Source organism: Elgaria multicarinata, chromosome 9, assembly GCF_023053635.1.
Source record: "Elgaria multicarinata webbii isolate HBS135686 ecotype San Diego chromosome 9, rElgMul1.1.pri, whole genome shotgun sequence".
Taxonomy (NCBI): domain Eukaryota; kingdom Metazoa; phylum Chordata; class Lepidosauria; order Squamata; family Anguidae; genus Elgaria; species Elgaria multicarinata.
In genome coordinates this window covers 1,461,703-1,479,115 of record NC_086179.1, presented here as the reverse complement: position 1 = coordinate 1,479,115, position 17,413 = coordinate 1,461,703, and the positions used below count along the sequence as shown (strand labels likewise).

At 55.6% G+C, this 17,413-nt stretch overlaps 1 protein-coding gene across 1 annotated transcript in view; it reads left to right on the top strand.

Annotated features, from left to right (window-relative positions):
• The window catches only part of SHANK3 (SH3 and multiple ankyrin repeat domains 3), a 391,738-nt gene that overhangs the window by 322,950 nt on the left and 51,375 nt on the right, over positions 1–17,413 (top strand). Inside the window, exons 18-19 of the mRNA XM_063134473.1 lie at positions 12,845–12,980; positions 17,192–17,272. Coding sequence (XP_062990543.1) covers positions 12,845–12,980; positions 17,192–17,272 — 217 coding nt within the window. The remainder of the gene's footprint in view (positions 1–12,844; positions 12,981–17,191; positions 17,273–17,413) is intronic.

Here is a 17,413-nt window from a genome sequence, read left to right as displayed (position 1 = left end):
CCCATGGACCTCAGAGGCAGGCCAGATCGCACAGCGGTGAGCTAAAGCGGGGCTCCTGTCAGTGAGGGAACAGGCAGGGCGGTTCAGCTCCGGGTGTGATGCGTAATCAGAGCAGTCTGATAAGTGGGTGGGTTCCCCGTGGCTCCCAGCTCACAAGTCAAGACTGGCGCACTTCCGGAGAATCATAGAATAGCAGAGCCGGAAGAGGCCATCAAGTCCAGCCCCCTGCTCAGTGCAGGAATCCACCCTAAAGTCCACGCTCTCGCCAAAAGCATCCTTCAGGCGGGACGAAGGGGTGCCCTGACCTACGCAGCTGCCCTTCAAGCACTGGAGAAAGATGGGGCTCAGTTTAAACTGGATGGATCTGCTGAGGGCTACAGATACTCAAAGCAACACGGGAGCTGCTCTTGGCTTCCGGAGCGAGGAGACCCACCCACCCACCTGGAGACCTGCCGGAAGTTCCATGAGCAAGGCTGAGCATTTAGCCTTTCGCCACCCACCTGCCCGCCAACCCAGACGCCAGCCCACGCCAGGAGCGCAGGTGGCTCATGCCAAGCGAGAGGCTCCGCCAGAGGGCAAAAGTCACGGAGGGTCAGTAGCCCGGACGACTAAAGGGCAACCTGTTCCCCAGTTCCAGACTGGGTGTTTATGCAGACAGGGCCACTGAGTCAGGGAGTGGCTGGAGGAGCTCCCCGCCCCCTCTTCGTCACCGTTCCATTTTTCTTGGAGGCCGTTGCAAGTGGCAGGATCAGGCCAGTTTCTCTGCCTGGAGTGGTCTGGTTGGTGCATGTGTGTGTGTGTGTGTGTGTGTGTGTGTGTGAGAGAGAGAGAGAGAGAGAGAGAGAGAGAGAGAGAGAGAGAGAGAGAGAGAGAGAGAGAGAGAGAGACACACGGGAACTCTCCCGCCCTCTGTTCTTTCTTCTCTTCTCCCTGCCTTGAGCTAGAGCGTCATCAGACGGGCGTTTTATCGCACGCTCGTTTCTGCCCCCCTCCGGAAGTTCGCAGGTGCTTTTGGCGACGATGTCTGCCTCCCATGCGTCTCCAGCTCCTTCTGGCCTCTTTCCCGTCACAAAATAGACCCCTGGTAAATGCAATTTATTTATTTTTAAACAAAATGTGCCACCACTTCCTGCTGTGTGCAGGAAAAGCGGCACAATGAAGACGGTCCCTAAACAGGCCACGTGGTCATGGTTTACTTCCTCTTTCTTCCCCTGTGTGAAGAAAGAGGAAGTATCGTGGGATAGCAGTGGGGGGGAAAGCGACAGTAAGGAAACACACACACACACACACACACACACACGCCCCCCGTCATGAATTGGTGACATGAATTGTGTTCAGGCAGCCATCGTCAAGGGCAGGCCCCCATGTTGTCTAGCCGTGACTATTTCTGCCTGAACACACGGAGCAGCTCGTGATTTGGGGATGTGACCGAGATTCCACAGGACCACCCCGCTGTGCCTTTCAGCCCACTTCTGTGGCCTCAGCAGGTTCCTCTTTCTACCCAGAGCATCTACTCCCAGCATAAGATAAGAGCTGTTGTGGAAAATGAGCATCTTAGGCTAGGTCTGGGCTACTGCTTTAGAGCAGTATTGAAGCACACTGATAACTGCTAGGCCCTATTGACTCATTCCACATACCGCTTTGATCGTGTTATGTACATTGATGGTGCTATATAAATAATAATAATAATAATAATAATAATAATAATAATAATAATTTCCGGCTTTACATTCCACTTTCGTAATGATTTGACAGAAGGTAGAGATCTGGCCTCAGAGGGTTCAAGGTCCCGTTGGACATGGGCCCTGTAATCCCTGATGCCTCGGTTGTGGCCCACAAGACTTGAGGGAGGTTCTGCCTTCCTACTTAGCTTTTCTTTTCTTTTTAATTGCTCATTTTTCTTCCACCAAGAGCTTGTCCAGAGCAGGGCGAAAAGGGTGGGTGAGGGGTCTGGAAGCCAAGTCCTATGAGGGACAGTTGAAAGAGCTGGGCATGTTCAGCCTGGGGAAGGGAAGGTGTGAGAGCGGTCTGCAAAGATCTGCAGGGCTGCCACGCAGGAAGTGGAACCATGTACATTGATGGTGCTATATAAATAAATAAATAATAATAGTAATAATAACCACATTGCTCTTGAGTGCTCCCGCGGGCGGGACTGTAACGGGTGGAAAATGCAGGGAAGCAGCATGGACAGGCTGCCCTTCACCGGAGGTATGTGAGCAGGGGCTGAACGGCCATTGCCTGCCCAGGGCAGCTGCATCCTGCATTGAACAGGGGGGTGGACTAGATGATCTCTAAGGTCCTTCCCAACTCTATGATTGTAGGATTCAAAGGCATCAGGAAAAGCAACAGTTAAAAACTGTATGTTGCATGGCATGTAATTGTACCCAGTAAAATGTCCTTTGTGGAGACTTAAGGGATAGTTTTGCTGAGGACCATCTGGTCCGCCTCCGTATTTGCCAAGGGGCCACCTGTGAATGTCCAGTGCTTGGGGTTGGTGGACCCTTTGCCTTCCCCTGCGTGGCTTGGCTCACTCATTTGAGCCATCTGGAGCGATGTACCCTGCCATCCCCTTTCTGGGCACATCTCCTCTCTCCTTGTAGCATGCGGTGGGATGGATGGCGTAGGTGCCCATCAGGAACTGGCCTTGGGCTGGTGTGGGCCCTGGGTGGCTCTATGAAAACGGGCGCTCAGGTGTAAGAGGAACTTCACGTGACACCTCTCCACCACCCCCAACCCCGGCATGGAAATTAATGTGCGTCACTAAAGCTGTGTATTTTATGATGCTTGGTTGGTGGCAGGAGTCCCTCTTTGGGCCACTTGAGATGCCCATACAATCGGTGAAAAGGACACACACCTTTTTCTGACATTGGTCCGGGACCTGGTGTGTGTGTGTGTCTGCCTCCCACCCACCCTTGAGTTTCCCTGTGCCAGCAGCACCCCTGCCTCCGCCCACCACCCCACCCGCTTCTTTAAACCTAGGGGAATTTAAGAAGCAGCATGTGGATTCTGAGTCAGAGAGCAAGTCATGGCTACGGAAGTGGAATCTCTCTCTTGAACCACCACCAGCCTGGATTGTGCCCATAGACTCTTGTCTCTGCGTTGACAGTAATCCCGAGTGTGGCACGGCCCTAAGTCAGCTGCTGGGCTCGTGGGAAGCACAGACTCGGCGACGCAGGCTGTGATTCAACGCTTCTCCTGCCCCTCCTGCAAGCAGGATGAGGTGTCTGGGTTAGAGGAGGCGTGGCAGCAGCGAAGTGTAGCTGGCTGTCATCTCCTTGGGTACCAGAGCAGCAATCTGTGCTGTGGGGTGAGGTGTTCTCCCTGAAATAGGGTGACCCTATGGAAAGGAGGACAGGGCTCCTGTACCTAACAGTTGCATAGAAAAGGGAATTTCAACAGGTGTCATTTGTATATATGGGGAATCTGAAATTCCCTCTTCATCAGAACAGTTAAAGCTGCAGGAGCCCTGCCCTCTTTTAAATCTGGTCACTCTAGTATAGCTCCTGCAGCTTTAACTGTGGTGATGAAGAAGGAATTTCACCAGGTTCTCCATATATACAAATGACACCTGCTGAAATTCTCTTTTCTATGCAACTGTTAAAGATACAGGAGCCTTGTCCTCCCTTTCTTAGGGTCATCCTACCCTGAGATATCCCCTGCGATGTGGCAAGGAGGGTCGGTTGTTGCTCTGGCCAAGGAAGTTGACCCCCAGAGATGTAAATGTATGCTGTGCCATCGCAGGCTTGGGTTCCTGTCCTGCTGCCATTAGAAGTAATAGCCACGTTCCTCTTTATTGCCGTGGGTTGAATCCAGCACCCAGGGCTGGCGCTGCCATAGAGGCAGCTCAGGCGGCAGCCTAGAGTGCCAAAGTAAGGGGGTGCCGAACGGCGTGCCCGGAAGCCGCTCTCCCACAACGTTCTGAAGCTGCCTGCCCACCCCCCCCAACCCCAGTGTCCTGGCTTCAAAGCCAGGAGCGGCTTCCGGCCGGGCACTGGCTTTGAAGCCAGGATGCTGGGGTTGGGGGTTGGGGGGCAGCTTCGGAACGGCGCGCCCGGCTGGACGCCGCTCACCTGCCTAGGGCGCATAATAGTCTGGCACCGGCCCTGCTAGCATCTGTCTTCCATGACCAGAAAGGCTCTGCTTACGGAAGGCGCCTTGGCCTGATTTTCTGGCCTCGCTCCTCCCTCCCACACTCCACAGCTTGCCACAGTCGGCAGGTTCCCCCAACCCCTGTGCAACACTTTTGGGAGGCTGGAAGACCTCCCGTGGGTACGATGGGGCAGGGAAGTCTGCTTTCATCAGCTCAGTTGCACCCGCCTTTTGTGAACCGCCCAGAGAGCTGTTCAGTAGTATAGAAATGCAATAAATAAATAAATAAATATCTGGATCCACCCCTTGGGTTCATATGAACACAAAGAAGAGCTGCGCTGGATCAGGCCAAAGGCCTGTCTAGTCCAGTGTTCTGCTCCGCAGTGGCCGACCAGCTGCCCCAGTGGGAAGCCCACACGGAGGGCACGCGTGGATTTTTAAAGACATCCACGTTGCTGGCAATCACTACATTTTATGGTAGCAAATTCCATTTCATCTTTTCTCAGTGGGAAGACCTTCCTTTGATCAGTCCTGAATTTCCCACCATTCAGCTTTCTTGGATGACCCTGGGTTCTAGTATTATGAGAGACTCCTTCCTAGCCACTTTTTCTATCATGTTCCCCATCTAGGCCAAAAAGCCGCAAACATTGTAACTTTTCCTCGTAGGGGGGTTACTCCAGCCCTTTGAACATTTTGCTTGTCCTTTTCTTTTCCAGCTCTGTGATAACCTGCTTGAGGTTCAAAGTGGTGCCGCTGTGCCCGGGGGATTCAAAATGATGTAGTTGGTGTGGTGGGGTGGGGCGCTCATGCTGACTGGCATTGATGACATGGACACTGTCCAGTAGGTACCCATGATGCTAATGCAGCCACCAACAGCACAGAAGAGCAGGATGAGTAGTTTCCCACTCGCTCCAGTGAGCAAACCACGTTTGCTTTATGTTGCAAAGAATGTGGTGCTCCTAGCAAAGAAAAGCCATTTTGAGCCAATCTCTCTCCCTCCCGTAATATCCAGCATCCTGACAGTACTATAATGTGGGTTTCATGCCCATGTGCCGTCATTTGCTGCCGCTCGTGGGGAACTGCCCGTTGTCATGAGACCAGGACATGGGGCAAATTGAACTTGGCATTCAGGAGGGGCAGCTGCTTGCAGATACGGGCGTGTTTGGGGAAGTGTGCGTGAGAGTTATATAACATGTACTTCTGCCTGGCGTGCTGGGCCTCACCAGCGGAAGGGCTTGCAAAGAAGGCACCCAGGTCAAAGAGATGAGGGATTCTCAAGGAGCGTTCGGGCCCCACCTCCTCCACCCTGCCTCACTACCTTGCACCCCACAGTGCCTGCGAAGGTCCTCATTGGACGTGCCAGTCCTTTTTACAGTCTGAACAACAGTGACTGAATTGCATTTTTGGGTGCTTCTGTCTTGGGTTTTTTTCCCCAGTGTGCAAACTCAGCTATTTTTGCAACTCTGATGAAGAGAAATGACATCCAACACTTTCCCTAACCATTTCTATTTTGAACCAATGTTTCCATTTTCTGACTGGTGGGGGGGATTAAACTGAGGCATGTCATTGGGAGAAGCTGGCATTTGAAGCAAGCCGCTTCTGTTTCCAAATGTTGATTCATTGCAAGCGCCCCGTATTCACTGACAGCCCTGTCGGAAACCTTCCCTGCTGGCCTGAAGGCCCGGCTGTGCTCTGGAGAGATGCATCTGGCAGACACGCCCTCCGGCCTCTGGAGTTGGCCCTGGTACAAGCGAGCCCACATGGCTCTGAGCACCAGCAAACCGATACCAGACACTTTGAGCAGCTCCTCACCCACTGTCACCGGGCCTGCCTCAGTTTCTCCTCCGGCTGAGAACGCATGCTGAGCTTCGGTCCTTCCAAGTTGCACTCCACAGGGCCACGCTGCAAACAACAGGCAGAAACCCAATTCTGTTGAAACCAGCAGTGAAGCTTATTTCGGCCTGGACAAGGTACTGGGGGTTGGGATAAGAGACAGGTGAGCAGAAAGGTCCCCAAAGGAAATGCCATACCTAACTCCCATCTATGCTTAAACAATCAAACTGCTTCAGAGACAGTTTTCAGGATTAGTATCTTAGCAGTGTATGTAAATCCAAGCTTAGAATCCAGATTTGCTTTGGCTTTGACCCGTCCCCGTCCCCCCGCCCAGATAACCAACTTCCTCTCTCTGCCAGTTCAACCCCTCTCTCCAGGTAAGGCTGCCAATCACACCTGACCAGGCCTGCCGAAGGGCCTGCAAGGCAGCTCCTGGGCAGAGGAGACGTGCCTTGTCTCTTGGCAGATACGAATAGGCAGCCAAGCAGGGGCCGGCATGCTGAGTGTATGCAGAGCAGCTGCGGGGAGCCCTTGGACTAGCATTCGCCAGCCAGACTCTCTGTTGCAAGTACAGGTGCTGGCCCAGTTTGCTGGGCTCGGTAATGCTTGCCTCGGAGGAAGAGGTGAACAACCTTAGAAGCCTCCGAAATCATCTCTGGCTTGGGTTTTAATGTAAGCTGTAGAAGGTTTCTCAATTGATCCACCTAAAAGGCCCAGCAGGAGCTGAACAGCAAGTCACTCCCGAAAACTCTGAGCATTTTCTCAGAGCTGCAGCCTCTTTAAATCATAGAATCATAGAATAGCAGAGTTGGAAGGGGCCTACAAGGCCATCGAGTCCAACCCCCTGCTGGACTCGATGGCCTTGTAGGCTCTTCCAACGGGTAGATGCCTCCTCCTCCTCCTTCTTCTCTACCTCCTTCTCCTCCTCCTCCGATTTCACTAGGATGATTTAAAGATATTTCAACTCTGAAAACGGCTGGGGGTGCGTGGGTGGGTGGGTGGGGGCAAACAGAAACGCACAGCTGAAGACACCCTTTCCCCCAAGGATCTTTGGCACACGTGTGTGTGGTGGGAGAGGATGTCTGTTTCATCAGCAGGCCCCGTATTCAGCAAAAGGCAGTTGAGGATTGTAAACCTTTGAATAGGGTGATCGTATGGAGAGGAGGGCAGGGCTCCTGTATCTTTAACAGTTGTATTGAAAGGGCGATTTCAGCAGGTGTCATTTGTATGCATGCAGCACTTGGTGAAATTCCCTCTTCATCACAGCTGTTAAAGCTGCAGGAGCTGTACTAGAGTGACCAGATCCAAAAGAGGGCAGGGCTCCTGCAGGTTTAACTGTTGTGATACAGAGGGAATTTCACCTGGTGCTGCATGTATACAAATGACATCTGCTGAAATTCCCTTTTCTGTGCAACTGTTAAAGATACAGGAGCCCGGTCCTCCTTCCCATAGGGTCACCTTAGCTTTGAAGCCCCCGTGATCGTTGTCTGGGTTAGGCACTAGGGTGACAAATACAGATTGGCCTGAAATAAGCGGAGCTATTTCCCCATTTTTTTTAATGAAGTACTTCCAGTTATTTCAGAGGCAATCCTATGTGAGCTGTGAAGGGCTGCCCCATGAGTGTTAGAGCCTGAGGTCAGAGCAGGGACCCACAGGCATGAACCACTTCTGGGCTGGAGGCAGAAGGTGCTTCCGTTGTTCGGAGCCCTGCTGTGCCCCCTAACAAGGGATGCTATTAATAGGCAATTAAGGGCAATTAGCAATGCAGGTCGCAGCTACCTATTGCTGGAGACCAGGCCGGTGTGTGCCGGCTTGACTCTGGATCGTGGAAGCCATCTGCATTTTTGCAGCATGCTGGCGAGGGAGCAGTCCCAAATTTGGGCAGTGCTGTTTTGGGAACTTGTATGCCTCCTTGCACACCAGGCTCTCATAAGCTCAATATATAAGATGTATTAAGCCTCACACAAAATGGGCCGCTCTGAAACATCTTACTGTTTGGGCAAGTGGGGAGTGAAAAACCAATATTCAGGGGCTCAGCAACTGGTGGCACTTTGGTGCGCATCCTGAACGCATCTCCTGAATTGCCTGGGAAAGGGGGGATAGGCAGAAGAGAGGAGGAGGAGGAGGAGGAGGCAGCAAGAGGAGGATGGGGCCCTTTATCATTCCCTCTCGTTCTGTTCCGTGAAGCCATGTTGGGCGATGCAGGAGGGAGAGCAGAAACGAGGCAGAGGGAGCAGGGCCTGGGTCCTGCCTCTCTTCTTTCTCCTTCCGCTCAAGTGTCCGGCCCACAAAAACTGTTCCTTTCCGAGGACTTAAGGCAGGGAGGACACCACGGCCTCGTCGCTGCAGCAGCTCACTCCTCCTGAGGGCTCGAATGCAGAGCCCGTGGGCAGGGCTCCGTGTGGGCCTCGGCTCACTTGCTTGACTCGGGTGTGCCACGTTGGCTTTGGGCATTGGCTTGTTGCATACTGGCTGTGCAGTATGGAGGACGCCGAGGGGCAGAGGCTGGCTGGTTCTTGGTTGCGTGATGAGACCTTCTTTGAAAGGGGCACTTTGGGCCAGGCTGCTGCCCTCTGTCACCCGTCTGTCTCTTCCACCTCCCCGACACCAGCATCGCTTCGGTGTTTCAGTGCCCAGCTTCGCTTCCTCCTGTTTCTCTCCGTTCTCCCACCGTATCGAGTTCATGTATGGATGTGGGAACTGCCTCCTGCAGCTGTTAGGTCGCTCCGGCCTGGTTTCCTAGCCACAAAGGCAATGGAGCCATTTGGGGGAGGGGCTCCCCCCCCCCACACACGGAGAATCAGCCTAGAAATGACCCCACATTCCCATTTCCCGTTTGTCGTTTGTGATGATGGCATGTTTTTGTGTATCGCACTTGCTACGCACCTGGAACCTACAGGATTGGGTGGGCTACATTCGAAATCTCATTCTACTGAGCCCACCCCTGGCTCTACACACACCTGGTGCCTCTTCTCCTGGCTGTGGTGCCTGGCATGATCATGGCTAATGTCTTGGAGGGGATTTAGTGGATCTTGTTCTAGCACCGGATCTGGGGCAGAACCTCAAGGCCTTCAGCACCATTTTGGGCCCTTGTGATGTTCTTCTTTTAAGGGGATCTCTGGCGGCGGGGGGGATCCCTTCTTTGTTGACTTCTTGTATAACCTGGGGAAGGGCGCAGGTGTAAAGGGACCAGTTTTGCTGAACCCGAGAGAACTCCTAGTTTCTCCCAAATTATCAAAAGTTATCAAATTACAGAGGAGGGCCAGGAACTCTTCTTGATCATAGAATCATAGAATAGCAGAGTTGGAAGGGGCCTACAAGGCCATCGAGTCCAACCCCCTGCTCAATGCAGGAATCCACCCTAAAGCATCCCTGACAGATGGTTGTCCAGCTGCCTCTTCAAGGCCTCCAGTGTGGGAGAGCCCACAACACCCCCCCCCCCCCAGGCAACTGATTCCATTGACGTACTGCTCTAACAGTCAGGAAGTTTTTCCTGATGTTCAGACGGAATCTGGCTTCCTTTAACTTGAGCCCATTATTCCGTGTCCTGCACTCTGGGAGGATCGAGAAGAGATCCTGGCCCTCCTCTATGGGACAACCTTTTAAGTATTTGAAGAGTGCTATCATGTCTCCCCTCCATCTTCTCTTCTCCAGGCTAAACATGCCCAGTTCTTTCAGGGCTTTGTTTCCATACCCCTGATCATTCTGGTTGCCCTCCTCTGAACACGCTCCAGCTTGTCTGCGTCCTTCATGAAATGTGGAGCGTGCACTCATCCCAGAGTGCAGGACACGGAATAACAGGCTCAAGTTAAAGGAAGCCAGATTCCAGCTGGACATCAGGAAAACCTTCCTGACTGTTAGAGCAGTATGACAATGGAACCAATGACCAAGGAAGGTGATGGGCTCTCCCACATTGGAGGCCTTCAAGAGGCAGCTGGACAACCATCTGTCAAGGATGCTTTTGGGTGGATTCCTGCATTGAGCAGGGGGTTGGACTGGATGGCCTTGTAGGTCCCTTCCAACTCTGCTATTCTATGATTCTATGCTAATGATGCATGTGCTAGATGGTGTGCGGAGGGTGGGGCGAACGACATTCTGGCCCCATTCGGAAGAGACCTTAAAGATTTTGCAGGTCTCTTGGTCTCTCTCACATGCACACATACACATTTCAGACCTCTACTCTTCACACATGCATACATAGACAATGTGGGTGTTACTTTAGGGCAGTTGGGGCCAAAACAGACATTACTTGCTCAATTTAAAGGAAGCCAGATTCCAGCTGGACATCAGGAAAAACTGCCTGACTGTTAGAGCAGTACGACAATGGAATCAGTTGCCTGGTGAGGTTGTGGGCTCTCCCACACTAGAGGCCTTCAAGAGGCAGCCGGACAGCCATCTGTCAGGGATGCTTTGAGGCCAATTCCTGCATTGAGCAGGGGGTTGGACTCGATGGCCTTGTAGGCTGTGACCATCCCTGGCGGATGGGCCCCAATGGATGCGGATCCTGGCTGCGTCTGCAGGAGTGGGAGGGGCTCTGAGTCTGACGCAACCGAGCGAACAGCAGAGATGTCGCAGGTCGGTGAACGAGGGGGAAGCCGCCACGGGGGCGGAGGCTGGGGGCTCTGAGCAGGGCAAGAAAGAGTCGAAGGGTGAAGAGTTTGAAGTGGAAGGAGAGAGAACAGGTGGGCCAAGGAGAGGAGGGCGGCTTTGGCAAGCGGTCGCCAGGATGGAGGGGAACGGAGGGCAGGCAAGAGGGCTGTGGCGTCACGCCGTCTCCAGAGACTCGAGTGGGAGCAGATTTCCATAGGGTGGTGGGAGTGGGGGGTGCAGAACTCCCAGCCTGGGGGCCAAAAGTAGTCCTTCCAGGGACCAAATTTGGCCCTCTTAGGTTCCTAGAGGGCCCCATCTCCCGTCCCATGACTATTGACCATTTGGTGCTCTAGTGGCTTTTGTGCAACCCCCCCTCCGCCATTCTAAAAGGTCGCCTCTGCCAAGGAAGAGCTTTCAGCTAAACTGTGCTGGTATTTCTGCCCTTTTGCCCTTTGGTCTTCAGCCCCGCACAGCATTGGAATGCGGCCCCCAAAACGTCTCCAAGATGGAACTTGTCCCTTGGGTTGAAAGAGATTCTGCACCCCTGGCATCAGGCCTTGTGGGGGGGGGGGTCTGCTTTGGGAGGGGCTCTTAAGAACAGGCTATGGACGTGGCTGTCTGGGGGAATTCAGCATGCGTCTGTGGCCATTGTTCGTTCTCTGTCTCTCTCTCTCTCTCTCACACACACACACACACACACACCAGCGCTGTCTCAACGTTGTATTGCAGTGGCCCCCCAAGGGCTGAACTTGGGGCCTTTCCCACCAAGGTTTTGCTTAGTGTGTGTAGCGGTGGTGGGAGAAGCTTGAGGAATTTGATCTTGGCAAATACTGACGCAAGCTGACCTGGGATGAGCTGCATAGCTTCGTTTAAATACGTGTATTCCTTGCAGCTCTGCTGGAGGGCATTTGATGTGAAGCCCCTCTCCTTTTGTAGCTGATGATAATTTGTGGATGATGGCTGTTTGCTTAAAAATGGACACCTGCAATGAGGTCTGGATGAGGGCAAAAACCAGACAAGACAGGGCCAGGAGTCCTGCTAGTCTGGATAGAGTTGTGCAAACTGTTTGGAATACCAGGAAAAACTTCCTGACTGTTAGAGCAGTGTGACCATGGAACAAGTTACCTAGGGAGGTGGTGGGCTCTCCCACACTGGAGGCCTTCAAGAGGCAGCTGGACAGCCATCTGTCAGGGATGCTTTAAGGTGGATTCCTGCACTGAGCAGGGGGTTGGACTTGATGGCCTTATAGGCCCCTTCCAACTCTACTAGTCTATGATTCTATGATGCCCACCTCCTGGCGTAAAATGTGGATTATACTTATCCTCATTGTCATGTGGTCTTTATTTTTAAAACCACCACCACCACAGCAACAATTTGCAGATTAAATCAAAAGTGGGAGGGAGAAATTGTCACGGACCAGAATTAAGCTAGTCCAGCCAGCCCTAGACAGGGGGAGGGGGGCAGGGGAGGGCATCCCTGGCCCACCATATTGGTTCGTGAACAAAATTGCTTCTTTAAAAAAATCCACCATCAGTTACATTAAGCAAAAATAAATATTGAGGTGTTCTCAGTCGCTGGAAACTGACATCCATCTCTTGTTCAAGATAAAAAAAAATATATTAAAAATATTAAAAACTTGGAATTACTTTTTAAAAAATCAATATTGGGGTAGAAATAGTAGCGGCGTACTATTAAATTAAATTGGATTCAGACGATGGTCTCAATCTTGTTATACTTGTTATTTACTGTACGATTTATTCAGTTATTGAAATGGTTTATTGGATGTGTTTTGATATATTCTTTGCCGTTTTAGTTATGTGCTGCATTGTTGTTATTTCCGCCACCCACTCCCACAACGATTTTACAAAAACGCAGAGCAGGCTGTGTGCCTCCCTGCACAGATTCCTGGGTGCAGGCACTATTGAGCGCAGCGAAACTTACTTCTGAGTAGACAGAAGCAGCAGGTGCAGCAGATGGGGCATTGGCTCCGAAGGCAGGACGCCGTTGCTTTGAGCCAGGCTCAGCCCAACCTAAAGCCCCTGGCAGGTTCGGGAGCAGGTCCCTGTTTTGCAGGCCGGCCGGGCTGCGCTCTCTCAGGGCCTTGAGCCGCCTGCATGCGGGTCGGGCGCTTGGTCCCACCTGGCTTCCCCCGCTGACCGGGCAGCGGTGCTGATTCATTCAGCCATGAGCACAAGAGAATTGCCTGGAGTGGTGTGGGGAGGGGAGGCCTGCTTGCCCCTGCCCCGGGGCTTGGTGGGGAGCTGGGGAGCTCCGTCGCCCTGACCCAATTCGCCTCCGCCTCCTGCTCACCGTTCCTTTCTTTGCTTGCCAGGTGAATGGTGTGAATGTGGTGAAGGTGGGTCACAAGCAAGTGGTGTCGCTCATTCGCCAGGGGGGGAACCACCTGGTGATGAAAGTGGTCTCTGTCAGTCGCAAGCCGGAGTCGGAGGACGCTATTCGGAAGAAAGGTGAGTGGAGAGCAGCCCGGCACGTCTCTCCTTCGGCCAGTTGGCCTCTCCTGCACCCCCGCTCTCCTGCACGCCCCCTCCTCTCCCAGTCCGGCTCTTGTGTCCCTCCCCATGGCCTGGTTCTCGTCCCCTGTACCTGGGGCTGGCTCTGGTTGCCATCGTGCCCTCTCCTCCCCGCTCCCCTTCTTCCATTTGCCCATCGTCCCACATCTGGCTCCCATTTCCCCACGGTCCACTGTGGTTTCTCGTTTTGAAGCATACCTGTATGCAAAGCTGGCCCTGGCGAGGTGCCCCTTGTTACGTGGTGTGCCCCACGGGGAGCCATTGGCTGAAGTGCCTCTGTGACCAGGAGAGGCCTGGGGGTCGGGACTTGGGTCTGAGCAGCACTGCCAAAAGAGCGGAGGGCTGCAGCTGTGCTGGAATGGCGGAGAGGAAGCTTCACCAGAGATGGGACACGGCTACCTTGGTCCACTGTTCCAAGAGGCATTGGAGGCCCGTGGTCCCAGAAGGGTCTGCCACAGGGAGAAGAGAGAAGAACACCGGAAGAGAGAAGTCCCAGCTTGGGTGGTGGACCGGCCTGCCTCCTGCAGACCCTGCCCCAGGCTCCGTGATAACACCCCGGCCCAAGGCTGGATGCGGGGCTGGGCGATTTCCATCACCGCGTCTGCTGCAGGACATGCTGGACTGTGTGAGAGTTCAGGATCATTGGGGGCCTAGGAGAGAGCGACCACTTGGAGGGTGGGGCAGGAGGCAGGGACCGGGCCAGGATCGCTTCTCGATCCTCCCAAAGTGCAGGACACGGAATAATGGGCTCAAGTGACAGGAAGTCAGATTCCGGCCGGACATCAGGAAAAACTTTCTGACTGTTAGAGCAGTACGACAATGGAACCAGTTACCTAGGGAGGCCGTGGGCTCTCCCACAATAGAGGCATTCAAGAGGCGGCTGGACAACCACCTGTCAGGGATGCTTTGAGGTGGATTCCTGCATGGAGCAGGGGGTTGGACTTGATGGCCTTGGAGGCCCTTCCAACTCTGCTATGCTACGATTCTATGAAGAGGGGGTCTGTGCCTGCTGCTTAATTGCTGGGGAAGACCAGAAGTCCTCTGTGACTGGATTGTAAGGAGCTACCGAGCCCTGGACCAGACTTCCAGAGCTTCCTTAGATGGCCTCCCCCCGTGATGTCACAAGAAGCCTTTCCATGACGGCCAAGCCAGGCCTCAAGACGGAAGAGGTCTTCTGCCATTAAGATGACCCTGGATCATAGGACATCACTGAGCTGGGTCTGGATTTGCATCTGGGTATCAAGCAAAGTGTGAGTTTGCGTTCCCTACGATGTTGCCACTTGATTTAAGCCAATGGCCCCCTCGTTTCCAGCCATATCACCCCTGCAGTGCCCAATGTCCTCTCTTGCCAAAGCATCCTAGAGACGGAAAGGACCTTGCTCCCTGCTCAATGCGGGATCCCAAATGCCGGCTGCCACTGCAGCGTCAGTGTCAGGTGCCCAGCCAGGCTCTGCTTGCGCCCCAGTTGTTGACGTTCCTGCTTGTTATCTCAGAGCTGGTATGGAGCGAGGGCAAGAATGTTCCCCATCAATTGCTGGGGAACATGGGCGGGAGGGTGCTGTTGCACCATGTCCTGCTTTGTTGGTCCCTGGCCGATGGCTGGTTGGCCCCTGTGTGAACAGAGCGCTGGACTAGATGGACCCTCGGTCTGATCCGGCCTCAGGGCTCTTCTGACGTTCTCAGGAACCTGGGAGATTGGAGGTGGGGTAGGTGGAGGCAGAAGGAGGAGACACTGCATGTGAGCCGTCAGGGTGGCTATCAACAGCGTAGCGCATTTCTCTGTGATAATCATTGTTATATTAACCATAATTAAAAACGTGACGCATTATTGATATGACGGCATTTTTATTCCGCCCGAGGAGGGCAGGGTGGTGTACATAGTCTTCCCAGTCCTTTTATCTTCACAAGAGCCCTGCGAGGTAGGTGAGGCTGAGAACGTGTGATGGGCACAAGTTCAGCTCACGACATTTGTGGCTGAGCAGGGGTTTGGACTTGGGTCTGAGGGGGGCAGGGCTGGGGGGCAAGCTGCCCTCGCTCCATCAGGGAAGGAAAAGGTGGCAACGTTTGGCTGCGGTCAAATCCCAGGCGGCCAGTTGGCGGCATTTGTCCTGCCCATTGCTGGGCAACCTTGCAAAGAGCACCAGGAGGGATTGCCGTGTCTCCTGCTGCTAAACATTTGGGCTAGCAGTGGCCAGAGGGCTCGCCGTCCGCAATAGATGGGCAAGGTGGAGAGGTCAGGGTTTGTGTTCGTGTTCAGGAGAGGCTTTGTCAAGGAACGGGGTTTGATTCAGGGGAGCAAAGCCACACGGGCGCTCCTCCGGCCTCGGCGCTGGCCAGCGGTGTGCCTCAGGGCCAGCCCTTTGGAGGTCTGGGCCCGCAGCGGGTTCCCCTTTCTGGCGGAGGCCCGTCCCTCCTGCCGTGGAGCCTGCCAGCGCGCAAGGGCCGTGGCTGCCTGCACCCTCCCAAGCCACGGAAGCCTCGCCCGTGGCAGCTGGGAAGGAGCTGGGAAGGTGAGGCGGCTTCCTTCCCACACAGCGGAGACCGAGGGGGAGGGCGGAGGGTGCGCCTATTTTTAGCTGCGTGGGGCTGCATCGTGGGGAAGCAGCAGTCCGGGGAGCGGCGAAGACTGCTCTGCCTCCTCCGGCAGGCTGTGTGGCCGGGGGCCAGGCGCCCGCAAGAAGGGAGGGCTCCTCCGAGGGCCAGCGGAGGGGAGGGGAAGCCGGGAGGCAGCTCTGACACCCGGAGCGGTAGTGACACCGTCGCTGCACAAGCGCGCGAGTCGCGGGGAAGACGGAGGCTTGGGAGCGTGCTTCCCACGCTGCTCACCGCGGCCGGCTCGCTGGGGATCTGCTCCTGGGGCGAGAGACGGAGCTGGCTGAGGAGACGGATCCATGTGCGCGGAGGGCACTGGCGTCCAGACAGCAGCCTCGCTGAGCGGACCAGCACAGACGCCGCCTCCTCACCAGGGCGCCTTGCCTTGAGCCAAGCGGACCAGCGCTGCAGGATCTTCAGAGAGCAGCCGGAGCCCCCTGCTCCCTCCCCCGCAGGACTGAGGCCGCCTCCTCCTCCTCCTCCTCCTCCTCCTCCAAGCAGCAAGTGGGCCACGGCAGCGTGCTCTCCTTGCCGGTGGACCGGCCCCTCCTTCCCCTGGCCCGAGTTGGATGGTTCCTCCTGCAAGGACTTGATCCCGCGGCCTCTTGCGGACCGAGGCCTTCCGCCGGCCCCTCCCCGGCGCCGGAGGCCCTGGGCCCCCAGCCCGCTCCGTCTCTCTCCGGCTCCGTGTGGCAATCGTGCTTTCTGCTCCATCCGCCCCTGTTTGGGGGGTCTCTGATGCAGGCGTCTCCGGCAGGAGCTTGGAGCGCTGGTTTCCATAGCAACACAGAGCGTTGAAGCTCGCCTTGTTACGGACCGAGCGGGCGAAGTGACGAGCGAGCCCTTCCGCGCCGCTCCTGCAAATCCCATGGCAGATGGCGCCTCTCTCCGGCACTGCTGCTGGCGGGGCCGGCTAGGGCGTCCCTCTGCCCAGCCCTGCATGCTGCCGCCGCCGCCTCTCGCCCACGCACGCACGCCCAGGCGGGGTGGCTGCCGGAGCCCTTTGGCAGTGCTACGCCGAGGCCCGGGGGGGCGCGGCTGCCCCAGGGCGACTCCTGAGTCCGCGGAGAGCCAGCCCTCCGGGGGGATGGGGGCCTCGCCATGAAGACGCGGGCCTGAGAGCCGGGCCGTCGCCTGGGGGCCTCTTCGCCAATGGCCCGCCTGCGGGGAGCCGGCCGCTCGCCTGGGAGAAGCTGCTGCGTGAAGCGGTGCTGAAGCTGCCCCTGGCCCAGGCGGGGCTCATGGGGAGCCCGCCCAGGAGCCTCCTGAGCTGAGGGGCAGCAGGGCCCTGCCGGAGTACCCCCGCCCCCCCCCGGCCCCGTTGACCCCCCCCCACCTGCCCTGCCCTGCCCTGCCCTGCCCTGCCCCCGGCCGTGGGACCATGAAGAAGTTTGCCTCCACGCGCAGCCTCAACAAGATCCTGCACCAGTGCGACTCCTCCTCCTCCCGCGAGTACGAGGAGATCCAGGCGGTGGAGAAGAAGTGGCACCTGCACCTGGCCACGCCACGCAGGCTGCTGGACCGGAAGTGCAAGATGCCCTCTCTCTTCCTTTCAGCGCCGCCGCCGCCCAAGCGAGCCCCCAGCACCACGCTGACGCTGCGCTCCAAGTCCATGACAGCCGAGCTGGAAGAGCTGGGTAAGTCCCGGCGCATGAAGCCAGGGCGGGGGGACGGGAGACGCACGAGCGCATGCGCGGTGGGGGGAGGGGGGCATGATGAGCAGCGCCTGCCCCAGCACGTTGCCTTCTGGGGATGCCCGGCCAGCAGCTGCCCGCGTC